This window comes from Chelonia mydas, chromosome 3, assembly GCF_015237465.2.
Source record: "Chelonia mydas isolate rCheMyd1 chromosome 3, rCheMyd1.pri.v2, whole genome shotgun sequence".
Taxonomy (NCBI): domain Eukaryota; kingdom Metazoa; phylum Chordata; order Testudines; family Cheloniidae; genus Chelonia; species Chelonia mydas.
Genome location: NC_057851.1, coordinates 183,150,296 through 183,166,503, shown reverse-complemented (window position 1 = coordinate 183,166,503; position 16,208 = coordinate 183,150,296). Strand labels below are relative to the sequence as shown.

Below are 16,208 nucleotides of genomic sequence, written 5' to 3'. Positions count from 1 at the left end.
TTGATGCATATTTAGTATTTAGACAGTTTAAGTTGGATTGTAAACAATAAGCTACTTTTGTGAAGAGTTAAAGTAGAATATACAATATACAGTGTCAAGACCTTCTGGTGATGTACCGTGTAGGTATTAACCATAGAACATGTATCAATAGTACCCTGATCCTCAGACACACTACTGACTTCTGACAGCATTCCCCGCAACTGGCAGATACTGTGAACCAGGACTTAAATGAGGAACTTTTAGACAGTCTTTGTTTGGCATTACTGCGTCAACTTTTGCTCCTCAAACGTTCACGTTTGTCCTATTTGGCTCTCTTGCTGTTTAAGCAAACCAGTATTTGCAAAAACCAGTTATTTTGCCTAGCTAATGTATTCAACCACCTCATGTGGCTCCCTCTGCACAGCTCCAAGAGTTGCTGGAATGTGAAGGATGACCCATCATTCACAGATCTTGGGAGACAGGCCAACCTGAAGCAAATACTCACCAGCAACCACACACCGCACAACAAAAACACTAACCCAGGAACCTATCCTTGCAACAAAGCCCGTTGCCAACTGTGTCCACATATCTATTCAGGGGACACCATCATAGGGCCTAATCACATCAGCCACACTATCAGAGGCTCGTTCACCTGCGCATCTACCAGTGGGATATATGCCATCATGTGCCAGCAATGCCCCTCTGCCATGTACATTGGCCAAACTGGACAGTCTATACATAAAAATAAATGGACACAAATCAGATGTCAAGAATTATAACATTCAAAAACCAGTCAGAGAACACTTCAATCTCTTTGGTCACTCGATTACAGCCCAAAAAGTGGCAATTCTTCAACAAAAAAACTTCAAAAACAGACTCCAGCGAGAGACTGCTGAATTGGAATTAATTTGCAAACTGGATACAATTAACTTAGGCTTGAATAGAGACTGGGAGTGGATGGGTCATTACACAAAGTAAAACTATTTCCCCATGTTTATTCTCCCCACCCCCGTTCTTGTTAACTGCTGGAAATGGCCCACCTTGATCATCACTACAAAAGGTTTTCTCCCCCCGCTCTCCTGCTGGTAATAGCTCATCTTAAGTGATCACTCTCCTTACAGTAAAAAGAAAAAGGAGTACTTGTGGCACGTTAGAGACTAACCAATTTGAGCATAAGCTTTCGTGAGCTACAGCTCACTTCATCGGATGCATCCAATGAAGTGAACTATAGCTCATGAAAGCTATGCTCAAATAAATTGGTTAGTCTCTAAGGTGCCACAAGTCCTCCTTTTCTTTTTGCGGCTACAGACTAACACGGCTGCTACTCTGAAACCTGTCTCCAGAAACTGTCCCTGAGCAAGGGGAGGGGTTTCTGTTTCTGGAGACAGGTTTCAGAGTAGCAGCCATGTTAGTCTGTATTCGCAAAAAGAAAAGGAGGACTTGTGGCACCTTAGAGACTAACAAATTTGAGCATAAGCTTTTTATTTGAGCATAAGCTTTCGTGAGCTACAGCTCACTTCATTGGATGCATCCAATGAAGTGAGCTGTAGCTCATGAAAGCTTATGCTCAAATAAATTTGTTAGTCTCTAAGGTGCCACAAGTACTCCTTTCTCTTTTTTCTGGAGACAAAATCCTGCTCTGGGTCTCTGGCAGACTGGAGCAAATGAGCCACTTACCTCCCTCTGCTGGAATATAGTAGCCAGCCAGCAGGAACCTAAGGGGCTACAGCAGAGAAGGGACAGTAGCTGCTCAGCACACATCTGGCTCCCACCAGAACTACTCCACAGAACTGCCTTCCTCTGCAACACCCTCCACTCACTGCAGTGAGAGGTAATTCAAACACTTCATTTTAAGAGAGTCTGTGGCTCAGGGAACACACTTTTAATTTAGAAGAAAAATGAATATTTAATTCAGTTTCCTTGAAGGGTCACAAGCAGCCTCATGGACAAACTGGAAACTCCTGTTCTAAAAGATGGCAAGTCTCTTCGGCTTCACTAATATGAAGTGTTCTTCCTTGAAAGTCCCACCACGTTTACTCAAGTCAATTCATGCTATACATTGCAGGGGCAGAGGGGAGAAGAAAGGGGGTCACTGAGTAGGAACGTGTGTATCCCAAAACCCTAGCTCTGATTTTCATCCTGCAGATATTTTTTTCCACTAAGGCCTAGTCTACATGACACAGTTAGGCAGCTTATGTCAACCTAATTATGTCAGTGTCTATGCTACAGCCTTGCTCCCGATGAGGTAAGTGCCCTTCCAGACCAACACCGTAACTCCACCTTCACGAGAAGCGTAGGACTCACGTCCATGTAATTAGGGCAATGCAGTGTCTGTGTTACTTACCTCAGCTGTTGGCTGTCTGTCAATTTCATGGCAGGAGCCCTGGGTGGCTAGACCCTGCTCCTGGCTGGGAGCTGGGGCAAAAAGCCCTGGGCTACCAGGCCCCGCTCCCGTTCCCTACCAGGAAATTGACAAGGCTGCTCTGCTCCCAGTGGGGAGCTGAAAAGCCTTGAGCAGCTTCTCCCCACTCTCGCTCCTGATGGGAAACAGGGATGGGGCAGCCCACTGGGACCCTGTGGGGCGAGCTTCCAGCAGAGCTGAGACACTGGCCTCTGAGTTCCCCACACTGCCTCTTAGGTCAGTGGAAGCACTCCTGGTGAGGACACGCAACATTGACTCAAGGAGGGTAGTGTGGACATGTACCACAGCAGTAATTACTGAGATGGCTGTCAATCAACCTAATATAGCTCAATTTACATTTCTGGTGTAGATATACCCTAAAATAGAAGTTTAGTGTAATGCAATCTGGGGAAAAGGCATGGCCCACATGAGAGCCTGACTAACTTTGTAGTAGTTTAAAGACTTGTCTAGGTGAACATTTAGTTTGTGGCAAGCTGGGGTGTGAATCTAGCCCACATTAGGGTTATCTGTTCAAGTACTCTGCTGACATACATTAACAGTGTTAACACGCTTTGATCTGGTCCTCTTTGAAACAAGACTGTTAATTCGTATCAGCAGGGGGCACACAAACAATGAGACTGCAGCAAACTAGTGTGTGAATCCAGTCCACCCCAGCTTGCCACAAACTAGATGTTTGTTGAGACGAGCTCTTAGGGTATGTCTACACAGCAGTATGACACCTGTGGCTGGCCTGTGCTAGCTGACTCGGGCTTAAGCTGTGGAGCGGTTTCATTGTTGTGTAAACTTCAGGGCATGGACAGGAGCCTGAGCTCTAGGACCCTGCAGGGTGGGAGAGTCTTAGTACTCGGGCGCAAGCCTGGAAGTCTACACAGTAATGTAACAGGCCAGCCGCGGGTTTTTCTTTGCAGTGTAGACATCCCTTAAGGCTGGTCTGAAATGCAGCATGCATCAAAGTGCTACACTGCAACTCCCCCATGTGGACACTGCTGGCAAGAACTAAAAGGCACCTAGCTCACGTTAACATAGTCCTAACCCAAGCTAGGTGCCTTTTAGTTCATGCCAGCAGTGTCCACATGGGGGAGTTGCAATGTAGCACTTTGGTGCATGCTGCAATTCACACCCCGTAATCTGAACTGCAGAGCTGTGTACACAAGCCCTTAGACTTTGGAGTACTAATGAATAACCTTTCAAAATAGTTTGTTGTGCCAGTGAGACCAGAACCAGCGATATATCATTCAAATTCCAAAGCAAAAAACCAATCATCTGCATTTTAACAAGACACTAAACTTTAATTCTTACCTCAATACCATCAAATTCAAACTTGATAACTGGTACATACGCATCTTCTATCGCCTGTAAAGCAGAAAGGGAAAATGCCTAATAGTTTTTGCATTTTTAAAAAGCAAGTCTTGTGTTTCACCTCCTGACCTTTTGTTCCCCCCACCCCCCTAGGGTGTAAGGCCAGAAAAAGTATTTCACCAATATTTAAAAATACTAACACAAATCAGTTAGCTAGACCACTTTGCATATATGCTATACAATACTTAGTTAAGTCTTCCCATTTCTCTTGGGAAGGTGGAAAGTCCACTTTTTTTAAAAAAGGGTGTTTACATTTGTCTACTGTAATCAGTAAGATTGCAACTGACAGCAGTTAACGCTCAGCTACCTTCAAAGTTGAGAAAAGCTTTGTTTAAAATGCGACTCCTCTAAAATTTAGATGATTACTTGCATTGCCTTGAAATTTGGAGTACATGGAGAACATAAGAATGGCCACACTAGGTCAATGGTCCATCTAGCCCAGTATCCAGTCTTCTAACATTGCCAAATGACCAAAAGGTAATGAACAGAACTGGGCAACTTCAAGTGATCTATCCCGTCATCCAGTCCCAGGTTCTGGCAGTTGGAGGGATACCCAGAGCATGGAGTTGCATTTCTGACCATCTTGTGTAATAGCCATTGATATCCTCCATGATATTATCTAAAATTATTTATTTATTTTTTAAAATTTTTAACAGTTCTACTTTTGGCCTTCACGACATCCTATGGCAATGTGTTCCACAGGTTAATTGTAAGTTGTATGAAACGCACTTCCTTCTGTTTTAAACCTGCTGTCTCTTTAGAACATCGGCTGGCCCCTGTGTTATGTGAAGGGCTCAATAACACTTCCTTATTCCCTTTCTTCACACCATTCATGATTTTATAGACCTCTCTCATATCCCTCTTAGTTGTCTCTTTTCTAAGATGACCAGTCCCACTCTTTTTAATCTCTCCTCATACAGAAGCTTCCATACCCCTAATAATTTTTGTTGCCCTTCTTTGTACTGTTTCCAATTCTAATATATCTTTTGGGAGATGGGGCAATAAGAACTGCATGCAGCATTCAAGGTGTGGGCATACCATGGATTTATATAGTAGCATTATGATATTTTCTATTTTATCATCTCTTCCCTAATGGTTCCTAACTTTATTTTGATGGCCATTGCACACTGAATGGATGTTTTCAGAGAGCTATCTACGATGACTCCAAAATCTTTCTACGGCTAATTTAGACACCACCTTTATATAGATCGGTTGGGTTGGTTTTTTTTTAAAAATGTGCATTTTGTTGCACTTAATATTGCATTTCATCTGCCATTTTCTTAGTCAAGTGAGATCCCTTCGTAACTCTTCTCAGTCAGCTTTTGATTTAACTATCTTGAATAATTCTGTATCTGCAAATTTTGCCACCTCACAAGTCCCAGTACAGGTCTTTGGGGGAACCCCACTATTTGCCTGTCTCCATTACTGAAACTATTTATTCCTTCTCTGTTTCTTATCTTTTAACCAGTTACTGATCCATCAGTAGACCTTCCCTCTTATCCCATGATGGCTTAGTTTGCTTAAGAGCCTTTGGTGAGGGACCTCAAAGGCTTTCTGAAAGTCCAAGCACACTATCATCCACTGGTTCACCCTCATCCACATGTTTGTTGACACCCTCAGCGAATTCTAATAGATTGGTAAGACATGATTTCCCTTTACAAAAGCCGTGTTGAGTCTGTAGGGATATGTTTGTAGAAGAGTGCAATTTAGAGATGCTCCCTCATGAGGGGTATTATGAGCACAAGAATTTGGAGATGTGCTCTGGAGGCAGGCATTGGGAACACCAAACTGGCTGTGTGCAGCAGCTCACTACAGAAGCTCTCCAGTTTGTTTTATTAAAGTTTTATTCCTTTCTCATTGAACGGTTTGTTATTTAATGAACCCCAAGATCGTTCCAGAGTCTTCCCCAATATATCACATTTACCTAGGTTTCTGATACTTCTGTTCTTTATTATGGGTTCCACCAATTTGCTAGGTACTGAAATTAGGATTAGCTCAGGGAGGCACTGGGCAGAGTTACTGAACCAAGTTTAGGGTCATTTTCCTAAGATACAGCTTTCCCCCCACAAAAAAAGCTTTTCTTAAGGTTGACAGAGTTAATCAACTTTTTTGCACAGGGAATCAAGCCATGGCTCTGATCATGTGCAAAATGGTCTCAGCTGCTTGACATTTACTCCAGCTAGTACAAGGCACCCACTAACCCTTTGGGGGGAGCAAAACTGAACAGTATTTCCCAGGAAGCTTAGCTCTCTAGAGATGCACATGCCTAATGCTCACGTGCCAACTGTTTACACTGTGTACGTGCAGAAAGTAGGGTGACCAGATGTTCCAATTTTATAGGGACAGTCCTGATTTTTGGGTCTCTCTCTTATATTGGCTCCTATTTCCCCCCACCCCCTCCCGATTTTTCAATACTTGCAGTCTCGTCACCCTAGTAGAAAGAGAACCCAAAAGGCGTGTTAGCCAGCCACAAGGCACAGGACCTGAGCAGCTCAAAGGAACATATTACTACCACTGAACCTGAGCAACACCCAGCACAGTAACTTCTAATCTTGCCGTTAGCCAAAAATATAAGTAAAACAGGACAAAAATGTAAGCATGTTTCTAAAAATCTGCCTCTGTCAAAGGATTTTTTTTATTTTGGAAACTTGTATTCTGAGTGCACTATCTTTGAAAAGAAAAATATTACACAAGGAAATGCTTCCTGGGAGGGGAGGAAGATACATGGGGATGGGTGGCAAGGGAGAAGGGTTGGGGACTCAGGATGAGGAGCAGGTGTAAAGGGCAAGGTGAGGGATGACATGGAGGTGGTTGGCGAGACTACAGGAAGGAATTAAGAGTGGGGTGCTTGTCAGTCCCATATTCTCCTTTCCCTTATGCATGCCAGGATCTAGGAGACACCTGCCCCATTCACCTGAGATGAATGGAGCAGTTCACACATCTGAGCGTTTGATTCAGGCTATATTATATGTTGCAGGGGATAGCGGGAGGAGAAAGACACACCAGCTTTCTCTCACATGCTTCAGTTTACTGTGACCATTATGGAATTAAAAAAAACAAAAACAAAACAACCTATCAGTTACCCAGTTAGTTCAAGTGGGCGAAAGTCTGTGTGGCAGGTTTAAAGGTTCCAGTCCTGCTGATGACCCTGTGGACATTAGTATAATGCAATATGAGGGAGTTTGTTTTTTCAGTTTGCCTTTTTTTAAAATTATTAATTATGGGAAGCTATAAAAAAACTATATTGCAACCTTAATGCTCTTTTAAAATCAAACATTCAAAACTTAGGAAATGCCAAAATTAAGGTTGCCTGTTCAACCTTAATTTGACCCCCTTGTGTGCCTGCATGATACAGTTTTAATTAGTTTTTTCTGCAGGACCCTTGCCTCATTCAGTGCACAAGATAGACATGCTCTGAGGATGAATTGGGGATGTACATTAAAGGAGGCTGTTCCTATAGGACCCCTGCCTCATGTCGCAGAAGCTGGAAGGCACGTAGTGAATGAGGCAGGGGACTGTAGGAAAAGGAAGGACGGTTTCCTGGTTAAAGCAGCTGAACGCTGTCCTAGATAACTGGATTCTATCCCTGCCTCTGCTGCACAGTTCCTATGTAATCTAGGCAAGTTACTTATAACCAAAAATTTCACTAACTGTGTATGTTCCTCATTGTCTGGATGCCCAACTTTAGACCTTAGTGCCTGATTTTGCAGAAATGCTGAGCATTCAACTGCAAGTGAAATCAATGGGAGCTGTGATTTAAACATGTTAAGCGCAGTATAATGCAAACCACGTAGGACATGCTTTTTCTCAGGGTCTCTCAAATTGGGCACAAAAAATTAGTCGAAACTTGTAGAAAGAACATACTATGTGATCATCTAGTTAACCACTATTATAATGCATATACACAAATGGGTTGATTAAAGTTGCACAGGCAACTTTAGGTAGGAAATATCAGAATACTTGACTTTGCAACCTTAGTGTTTTAACAGTGTTGTGTGTACAATACTATTTGAAGACTACTGTCAGCAACTGTAATTTTGTGAAATTGGTCAGTTTAAGAGTTCCAGTTGACAGTGTCCCTTTAACATGGACAAGTTTATTACTCTGAATACAAGTAGAAAACTTACTCTTAAGTTCCTGATTCCATCTTGAACCTTTAGCTTTTCAAAGAATGACTGAAAGAAATCTGATCTTTCCACATGTCTAGGAGCAACACAAAGAGCATCTATGTCAGCACCTGCAAAAATATCCCATATATCTTCAGTTAATCAAGCAGTTAGTCTGAAACAGTGTATGACTAGACACTTAAAAACAACATACCTTTGGTGTGTACTCCAAGCCTATAGGAGCCAAATGTGAATATTTTTCCACCAACAGTTGCTACAACTGAAGGTGGGAGGTTCTATAAATAGAGCAGAAATACGAGTTTAAAATACAGCTCTTGGTTCCCAACGTCTAAAGCCCTACAAGCTATACTAGCACTTTGAGAGAGCTTAAGTTGGCTTGTTTTGGCAGTTAGTAAGATCAACAGATAAAGTGCAGTTACTACATGTGAAATAATTTGAGAATAAGATCTCAGTAATTTCTAAACAAAAATAAAAATAGCTATATGTGGGGACATTAGCTTAGCCTTCCTTAATGAACAGCAACATACTGATTGCTCAGGTACAAAAGGTTGTCACTGGAGTAAGAACTTTTTTTTACCCATTTCCTACCAATGTTCTCTAGCCAACTGAAGTAACAGCAATATGAAATCATGGTGGCAGTCATTTCCTGAAGGATTTACAAAAATACAATGGATGCATTTATTACTATAGAAGTAACATCTCCAGTGTAGATAAGAGATACTTCCATTTATGTGAATCTGAAGAGCCATGTAATAAATTAAACACAGCCAGTGTAGGGTATAAACTGGATCATAACGGATATATTCTGAGAACTACAAGTAGTTATTTCACTGCCAGACTGAGATACAAGGCTAGAATGTCACTCTCTGCTCTATAGGGAGGCTCAGCAGGATTACATTTTAATTAATAACTGTCAGTAAATGACAATTTTGGTTGATGCTGAAATTGATGAAAAACTATCAATCCTAACAGTGGGCATGCCTGCTGGGATCAGGTGTCACTGGTCTTGCAGCCATGCAGGGAGCCCTCTGAAGCCTTGCTGTTACTGGAGCAAGTGGGTCTGCAACAGCAGTGCTGCAGAGGGCTCCCTGCACTGCCTCAGGCCTGGTGGCACCTGATCCTTGCGGGCACAAGGAGTGAGGGGAGGGAGGGAGGCAGGCAGGCAGGCCGGCTGTGGTTTTGGCAGGGCAGAGCAGAAACCCCTGGTCAGGGCTGCAAGGAGGAAGCAGTGGTAGTGGCCGCCTTGCTGCTTAACACTTCCTGCCCAGAGACAACTTCCACACTGCTGGCTGGGGACTGAGTGGGGCCAGTCACACAATCTCCACAGGAACAAGATGGAGAAAGGCTGCGGTCCTGGCCTGGCTGAGCAGAGCCCCCTGACCAGGGCTGGGAGGAAGAGGAGCCATCCCTAGCAGCAGGGTGGCCTCCTCCTCGGCTAGGGATGACTCCTCCTCACAGCCTTGGCCAGGGTTTCTCTGCTCTGACCCACCAGGATCCCAGCCTTCCAGGGGTCCAGTGTCACCAGCTCTGTGGCCATGCAGGGAGCCCTATGCAGCTGCGCTGCCACAGCCCTGCTCACCTACTCACCCGCCAGGAGCGTAGGAGCTGTCCCGAGATGGGAACAGTTGAGCAGCAGGGTGGCCTCGCCCACTGCTGGGGCTCTTCCTCCTCTTTATAGTCCTGACAGGGGGCCTCTGCTCTTCCGGGCCAGGATGGCTGCACCCATCCCCACATCTTGTGCCCCGGTGGCTATGGCCCTTTGGCCACACCAGGAGCCCACTGCAGCCCTGCTGTCAGAACTGCCCGAAACCTCGCCCAACCCCCATAATTGTAAAAATAAAAATAGTTAATAGAAAAAAAATCTTTAAAATATTGATAAGATCATGGAAGTTAGATAATAAAAAAATTCATTTCGCCAGGCCCTATACTCATTAGATAAAGTTATCTGGTTCTAATTTGTATTGATAAACACAGATGATTTAGTTATGGCCAATTTACAAATTCATTTAATTGTTAGAAAAAGGCTTACGGATCTAGGTAGGGTGACCAAATAGCAAGTGTGAAAAATCGGGACGGGGTTGGGGTGGGGTGGGGGGGGGGGGGGGGGTAATAGGAGCCTATATAAGAAAAAGCCCCGAATATCGGGACTGTCCCTATAAAATCGGGACATCTGGTCACCCTAGATCTAGGTAGTTAAAATCTTCCAAGCCTTAACTTGAGTGACAATTACTACAAGCCTATTGCCCAATATGTAGATGGAAAAATTTATTATTCCTTTGCAGAAAGTCAGAGGACAGACTCCAGAATACAAGATTGAGAATTATCACTATGAACGCAAGAAAATAAGTTGAATAGTAGAAATAACGTACTTGTTTTCTTTTAAATTGTTTCTTAAATTGGAAATTTAAAAATGTTTACCTTACTCTCACTGAGTTCCGAAATCCATTCTTTGACTAATTTATTCAATTTACCAAGAACAATCAGCCTGTAATAAGAATCATCATTAGACTTAGTTTTAAAATAGATTCAAGCAATGTGTTTCAATTATATTAAAAAGTTATACCTGTGATTTAGTTCTTCTTCATCTTCAAATACTCCAAATGGCTTCATGGCTTCAATTAATTTCTGAGTGTAAATATAATCTATTTCCTTAGGAGGAGTCAAGCTAATTGGAGATGTTATTCCATAGTGCTTCTGAGGCTGATTCTTCAGCATAGAATTTCTGTTGAAGGAAACAGTAATGTTAAATATAACCAATGCCAGAAATGGTACTCTTACTGTAGTCAATGGTTATACCACTTTAGCCTACACTTTCAAAGCCAACCTCTGCTTTTTCACCCACAGTGGCAAGAAGGTGCAAAGTCGGAAGCCAGACTTAATCCTGACTAAAGAGAAAGTAATGATTATCCATGAGCTTATCCAAATGCAAGAGGTCAAATTAATGGCACTGCAATGATAATGAAAGCATTATATTTTAGTAACCAATATAGATTTAGGAGGAAAAGAAATTTACTGCTGCCATACTCAAGACCTTAATTCAAGCAATTTACATATAGAGTCAGGTGAAACATTGCATTTAACATGTGCTAAACTGACTTGAGTTTTCAGTGGCTTTAACAGCAGGGAGCCTTGTCTATGTTAGATTTGTCAGTGATATCACACCTTTATATCCTAGTCTAGACAAAGCCTAAGTGATATTTAAAATAGATTTCAGAGTAGCAGCCGTGTTAGTCTGTATTTGCAAAAAGAAAAGGAGTACTTGTGGCACCTTAGAGACTAACCAATTTATTTGAGCATAAGCTTTCGTGAGCTACAGCTCACTTCATCAGATGCATTCAGTGGAAAATACAGTGCATCCGATGAAGTGAGCTGTAGCTCACGAAAGCTTATGCTCAAATAAATTGGTTAGTCTCTAAGGTGTCACAAGTACTCCTTTTATTTAAAATAGAGTTTGCCATCAATTTTTTAAAATTACCTTTTTCCTAACCTAGACAAGGCTGAACTCAGCAGAAGATGAATAAAAAAAATGAATGGACGGGACCCCATAGCCATCACTGAGAACAGATCTTGTTGAGTGTGACACAGGCCCAATGAGGTTTCCCACACTTCCTTAGCAGTAATGTATGGACTGGGCAGCATTCCCTCTAATTTTTTAGGTCCAAGTATGGAATGAATATTATGTGCACCAATATGGAGGTGATGTGCATCTCCTGGAAGCAGGTGCCAGGTCCCTGAAGGTCCGGGGTGCATGGGCAGCCAGGGAGGATCCGCACACTGCCCCCACCCCAGGGCCAGCTCTGCAGCTCCCATTGCTCAGGAACCGCGACCAAGGGGAGCTGTGGGGCCGGTGCCTACAGGCACAAGGGCAGCATGCAGAGCCTCCCATGTGCCTAGGGGCCGCAGGGACCTGGAGTCAGCTTCCTGGGCGCTGCGGTAAGCGCTGCCAGGACCCTGCGCCCCTAACCCCCTCCTGCACCCCAACCCACTGCCCCAGCCTGGAGTCCTCTCCTGCACGCAAACTCCCTCCCAGAACCTGCAACCTGGACCCCCCAACCCTCTGCCCCAGCCCTGAGCCGCAAACCCCTCATCCCCAGCCCCACCCCAGAGCCCACACCCGCCCCCAGACCTCAACCCCCTGCCCCAGACCAGAGCCCTCTCCCACACCTTGAACCCCTCATTTTTGGCCCCACCTAGAGCCCTCACCCCCAGCCCAGAGCCCATACCACCCTCCTGCACCCCAACCCCCTGACCCAGGCCAGAGCCCTCTCCCCAAACCTCTCATCCCCAGCCCCACCCAAGCCCACACCCCCAGTCAGAGCCCTCTCCCCCCACCCAGACCCCAATCCTCTGCCCTAGCCTGGTGAAAGTGAGTGAGGGTGGGGGAGAACGAGCAGGGGTCCAGGCCTCAGGGAAGGGGCAGGGCAGGGGTGTTTGTTTTGTGCGACTAGAAAGTTGGCACCCCTACTCAACTTGTGGAGAACAGGAAGTGCATGGTGGGGGGGAACTTAGTTGTCCAGAACTCCCCACACAGATCCTGTCCCTAGCTCCCTTCAGTCTTTGGGAGGAAATTCCCCCAGACTCTGGCCTGGCCTGCTGCCCCCTCCCAGTCCTTGGGGGATAATCACTGACCCAGTTCTACTCGTTCACTGGTGGGGAGACTCCCTCACACAGACCATGGCCCTCTGCCCCCACTCACTGGGGATTAATTTGAAACTGGTGACTCTGTCTTGTATCTGGAGGATTTTGCTTTAGAGAGGACATGACCTAGGTCTACTTGGCAGCAATACATACCAGCATGTCAGGTGTGGGATTCCCCAGTTTGGGGAAAGGGTCCTAGCCACGTGCCTCTGCACAAACACCAACCCTCCTCCTAGAGGTCAGAGTTAACCCCTGTGAAAAGTACCACACAACAATAGAACACCACTTTTATCTAACCCAGGCAAAGTCAGGAGTAAATCCAGGGTAGAATTTCTAGCAGACATAACAGCTCCAGAACAACATACACACCACAGCCCTGACCTCTAACCTAGCAAAACACACACAGACTTTCTGCCCCACATCGATGCAATCCCACCCCACCCCCCCAGGTCAGTCCAACCTGTCTACACACTCAGACATTGGTCTGCGCTGAGAGCTCAAAATGGTGGGTCTGGCTCCCCAAAAAAGGGGACCCATGTGGGCACAATCACCCATACAGCAGCTGGCTCTCCTTCAAGCAGCTCTTAGTTCTGACTTTGCACAACTCTGGGCTTCAGCATCTTTCTGTGCTGCTTAAATCCATCTGGGGCAGCTCCAGCTTCTTTTGTTCCCCCTCCAAACTCTGCTCATTGACTCAAACCCTCCCAGGTGGTCTGTTAACCACTTGTGTCCTTGTTTTGGAGTGCATTGCCCCCAGTCAATCATGTTTCATTGTCCTGTACGGGGGGTGGGGAGGAGAAGGCAGGGGGTGGGGGGAGAACAGGGGATGGAGTTCTACCGCCCTCACAGGGCACAGGCATCCCTCCCAAGAGCTGAATCACCTAAGCGTAAAGCCGTGTCTGCGGAGAGCTTGCACCATAGCTCTGACAGGCATGAGCTGCCCTACTCATCTTAGTGCTAAAACAGATGCTTGTGATACTTTGAATGTTAACTATTTCAATGTCCAACAAAACATGAAAGCAAGAAGTGGATCATACTGAAGCTCTAAGCAATCACTGAAACTCTTTTCAGTGCCATCAGCTTGGGAGAGAATATTTCTCCATTGCAGAGTTAACTTGTGCATTTACTCAGGTGTTGCTCCGACCTGTTCACACACAAATCCCTGTCACTCTAGGTAAGGGGTGCTTTAAACACAGGTTAACAGACAGCAGATGATGAGTAAAACAAATGGGCTGAAGGGACCCCATAGCCATCACTGGGGAAAGACATAGTTGAGTGCAAGACAATGAGCATTCCCACACATGCTTATCAGGAACATGTGGACTGGGCTCAATCAGTCAGTAGGAAGGTGAGACACTGGCCTCAAGCAGACACCCCCTCCCCCCATCTTCCAAAAATGGGGAGGAAGGGATGTGAAGCAGCATGATTGGATGGAGGGGAGCGAAACAAGCAGGCATTAAAGAAGGGCCATATATGGTTTTCCACAGCAGAGCTCCTCTGGGGCCTCACTTCGCCCTGTCTAAAGCTTCGTAAGTGTGACCATGACCCTGGACTGGAGGTCCCAGAAAGAGTGGCTGGGTCCAGGAACAACACCGCCAGACAACCTGGAGAAAAAGCAGAGGCTTGGGGAAAGCAGCCAAGTCCAAAGCCCTCCCCCAAACAGCCAGGAGAGGAGGGCCCTGGAGGCCACCTCCAAAGCTACCCTAAAGCTACAATAAAGCAGCCCCCAGCCCTGCCTCAGAGCTGCCTAGCAGATCCTCACCCTCACATCTCCTTCATGTCTTCTGCAGCAAGCTCCATGAGTGCAAAATGGACCAACACTCCATTCCAAAAACAACCCAGCCCCACTGCCCTACCTTTATATGGTACAGTGCAGCACCGTCTGCAACATAATGAAACCTCCACTGGTCACAGCCATCCCAGCAGCCCCTGCAGGAAGAGGCCATCACCCTCAAGCCTCTGGGGAGTGTAGACAGTCCCTGGTAGGAAGTGCACATGCAGGGAGATTGAGTGGTTATCCAGGACACCCCACACGGATTGTGACCTGGGTCCCCACTTCACTCATGACTCCTCACAAAAACCTTGACTTGCCCCCACCCCCCATTTGGGGTGGGAAAACTCCCTCACACAGACCCTGAACTGGGCACTCCCTCACACAGACCCTGACCTCAGCCATCCTCAATCATTGGCAGAGGGAAGCAAAGACTTTCTCACACAGATGCTGCTCTGGGACCCCTCACTCATTATGGGAGGAGGGGGAGGAAGGACTCCCTCACACAGAACCTGCCCCAGGTCCCCACCCCCACTCACTGGAAATTAATTTCAAATTGATGACGGTCCTTTGTAACTAGAGGATGCTGCTTTATGGAGGAGAGCATAAGCTGGGGCTCTCCTTGGCAGGAACACATACCAGCACCTCTCCCAAGAGAGGAGCAAAGAGTAAAGCCATGTCTGTGGAGAGTTTGTAGCCATAGCTCTGATAGGTGTGAGCTGCCCTAATCATCTCAGTGAGTGCCAGGGATGGGGCTTTAAGTATTAACTATTTCACTGCTCATCAAAGCACATAAAGAAGCAGATCAGGCCTAGTCTAGACCTAAAACTTAGGTTGATCTAGCTGCATCACTCAGACCTGTGAAAAAAATTTCACAGGGAAACTAGCCTCAGGTGTCCCCTCTCCCAAGAAAGGGGAGGGAAAAAGAGGATGTAAAGCAGTATGGAGTATAGGGAGAAATGGAGACAACTAGACATTAGGGAAGAGCCTGACCATATGGTTTGCTATAGCAGAGCTCCTCTAGGGGCTAATTTCACACCTCCTGAAGTCCACCACCACAACCTCAGACAGCAGGGCCCAAGGAAAACAAACAGGTCTGGGGAAACCTCCACCCCCACAACAGCCAGAGTAAAAAGAAGGACCCCAGGGAAAGTAGCCAAGTCCAAGGACACCTGATATAGCCAGAGAAGGGGGCCAGGGACCACCCCCAGAACTTCACTGCAGCTACAATAAAGTAGCCCCCCCAGGGCTGTCCAGCCAATCCTCACCCACACATCTCCTTCATAACCTCCACTTGCAAGCACCGCACAAGTGAAACCAACCAACACTCTGCTTCAAAAGCAAGCTGCTACCAGCCCCTGCCTGCCTCTATATAGTGCCACGCCTCTGAAAGTCACAGCCTTTCCAATAGGCCCAGGGGCCAAAGACTGCCCCGCCCTTCCCTCAGCCTGTGGCCTATTGGGGAGTGTAAACAATCTCTGATGGGAAATGCACGTGGAGAGAGACTGATTCTTCACACAGACCCTGTCCTGTTTCCCCCTTTGCTCCTCAGGGGGACATTCCTTCACAGAGATCCTCTCTTGGGCCTTCCTCATTCTTCAGGGGGACACATCCTCATACAGAGCCAGTCCTGAGCCCTCTTGCTCATGGGAAGGAGACTCCCTCCCACAGATGTTGCTCCAGGCTCCCCTCACTCACTAGAATTTAACTTCAAATTGGTGACTCTCCTTGTAGCTGGAGGATGTTGCTTTATGGAGGAAAGCATGAGCTGGGGCCCTCCTTGGCAGTAGTGCATACCAGCATCTCTCTCAAGAGTTGAAACAAGGGTAAAGGCATGTCTGTGGAGAGCTTGCAGCCATAGCACTGACAAGTGTGAGCTGCCCCATTCATCGCAGTGAGTGCTGACTCAGAT

General features: G+C 45.9%; 1 protein-coding gene across 8 annotated transcripts in view; it reads right to left on the bottom strand.

Annotated features, from left to right (window-relative positions):
• PAPOLG (poly(A) polymerase gamma) overlaps window positions 1-15,673 on the bottom strand; it is an 81,356-nt gene extending 65,683 nt beyond the window's left edge. For 3 of the 8 annotated variants that reach the window (XR_006289919.1, XR_006289920.1, XM_043543888.1), the window contains exons 1-6: window positions 15,565-15,669; window positions 10,451-10,609; window positions 10,306-10,372; window positions 8,081-8,162; window positions 7,888-7,997; window positions 3,701-3,754 (exon numbers count right to left, since the gene is read on the bottom strand). Coding sequence is in view for 5 of the 8 variants with exons in the window: in XM_043543888.1 (XP_043399823.1) it covers window positions 3,701-3,754; window positions 7,888-7,997; window positions 8,081-8,162; window positions 10,306-10,372; window positions 10,451-10,609; window positions 15,565-15,581 (489 nt within the window). In the remaining 3 variants the exon portion in view is untranslated. Of the gene's footprint in view, window positions 1-3,700; window positions 3,755-7,887; window positions 7,998-8,080; window positions 8,163-10,305; window positions 10,373-10,450; window positions 10,610-14,381; window positions 14,507-14,835; window positions 14,955-15,564 lie in introns of those variants that run through there. The other 5 variants (XR_006289918.1, XM_043543885.1, XM_043543886.1 and 2 more) reach the window with 4 other exon arrangements.
• Window positions 15,674-16,208: the final 535 nt, after the last annotated feature.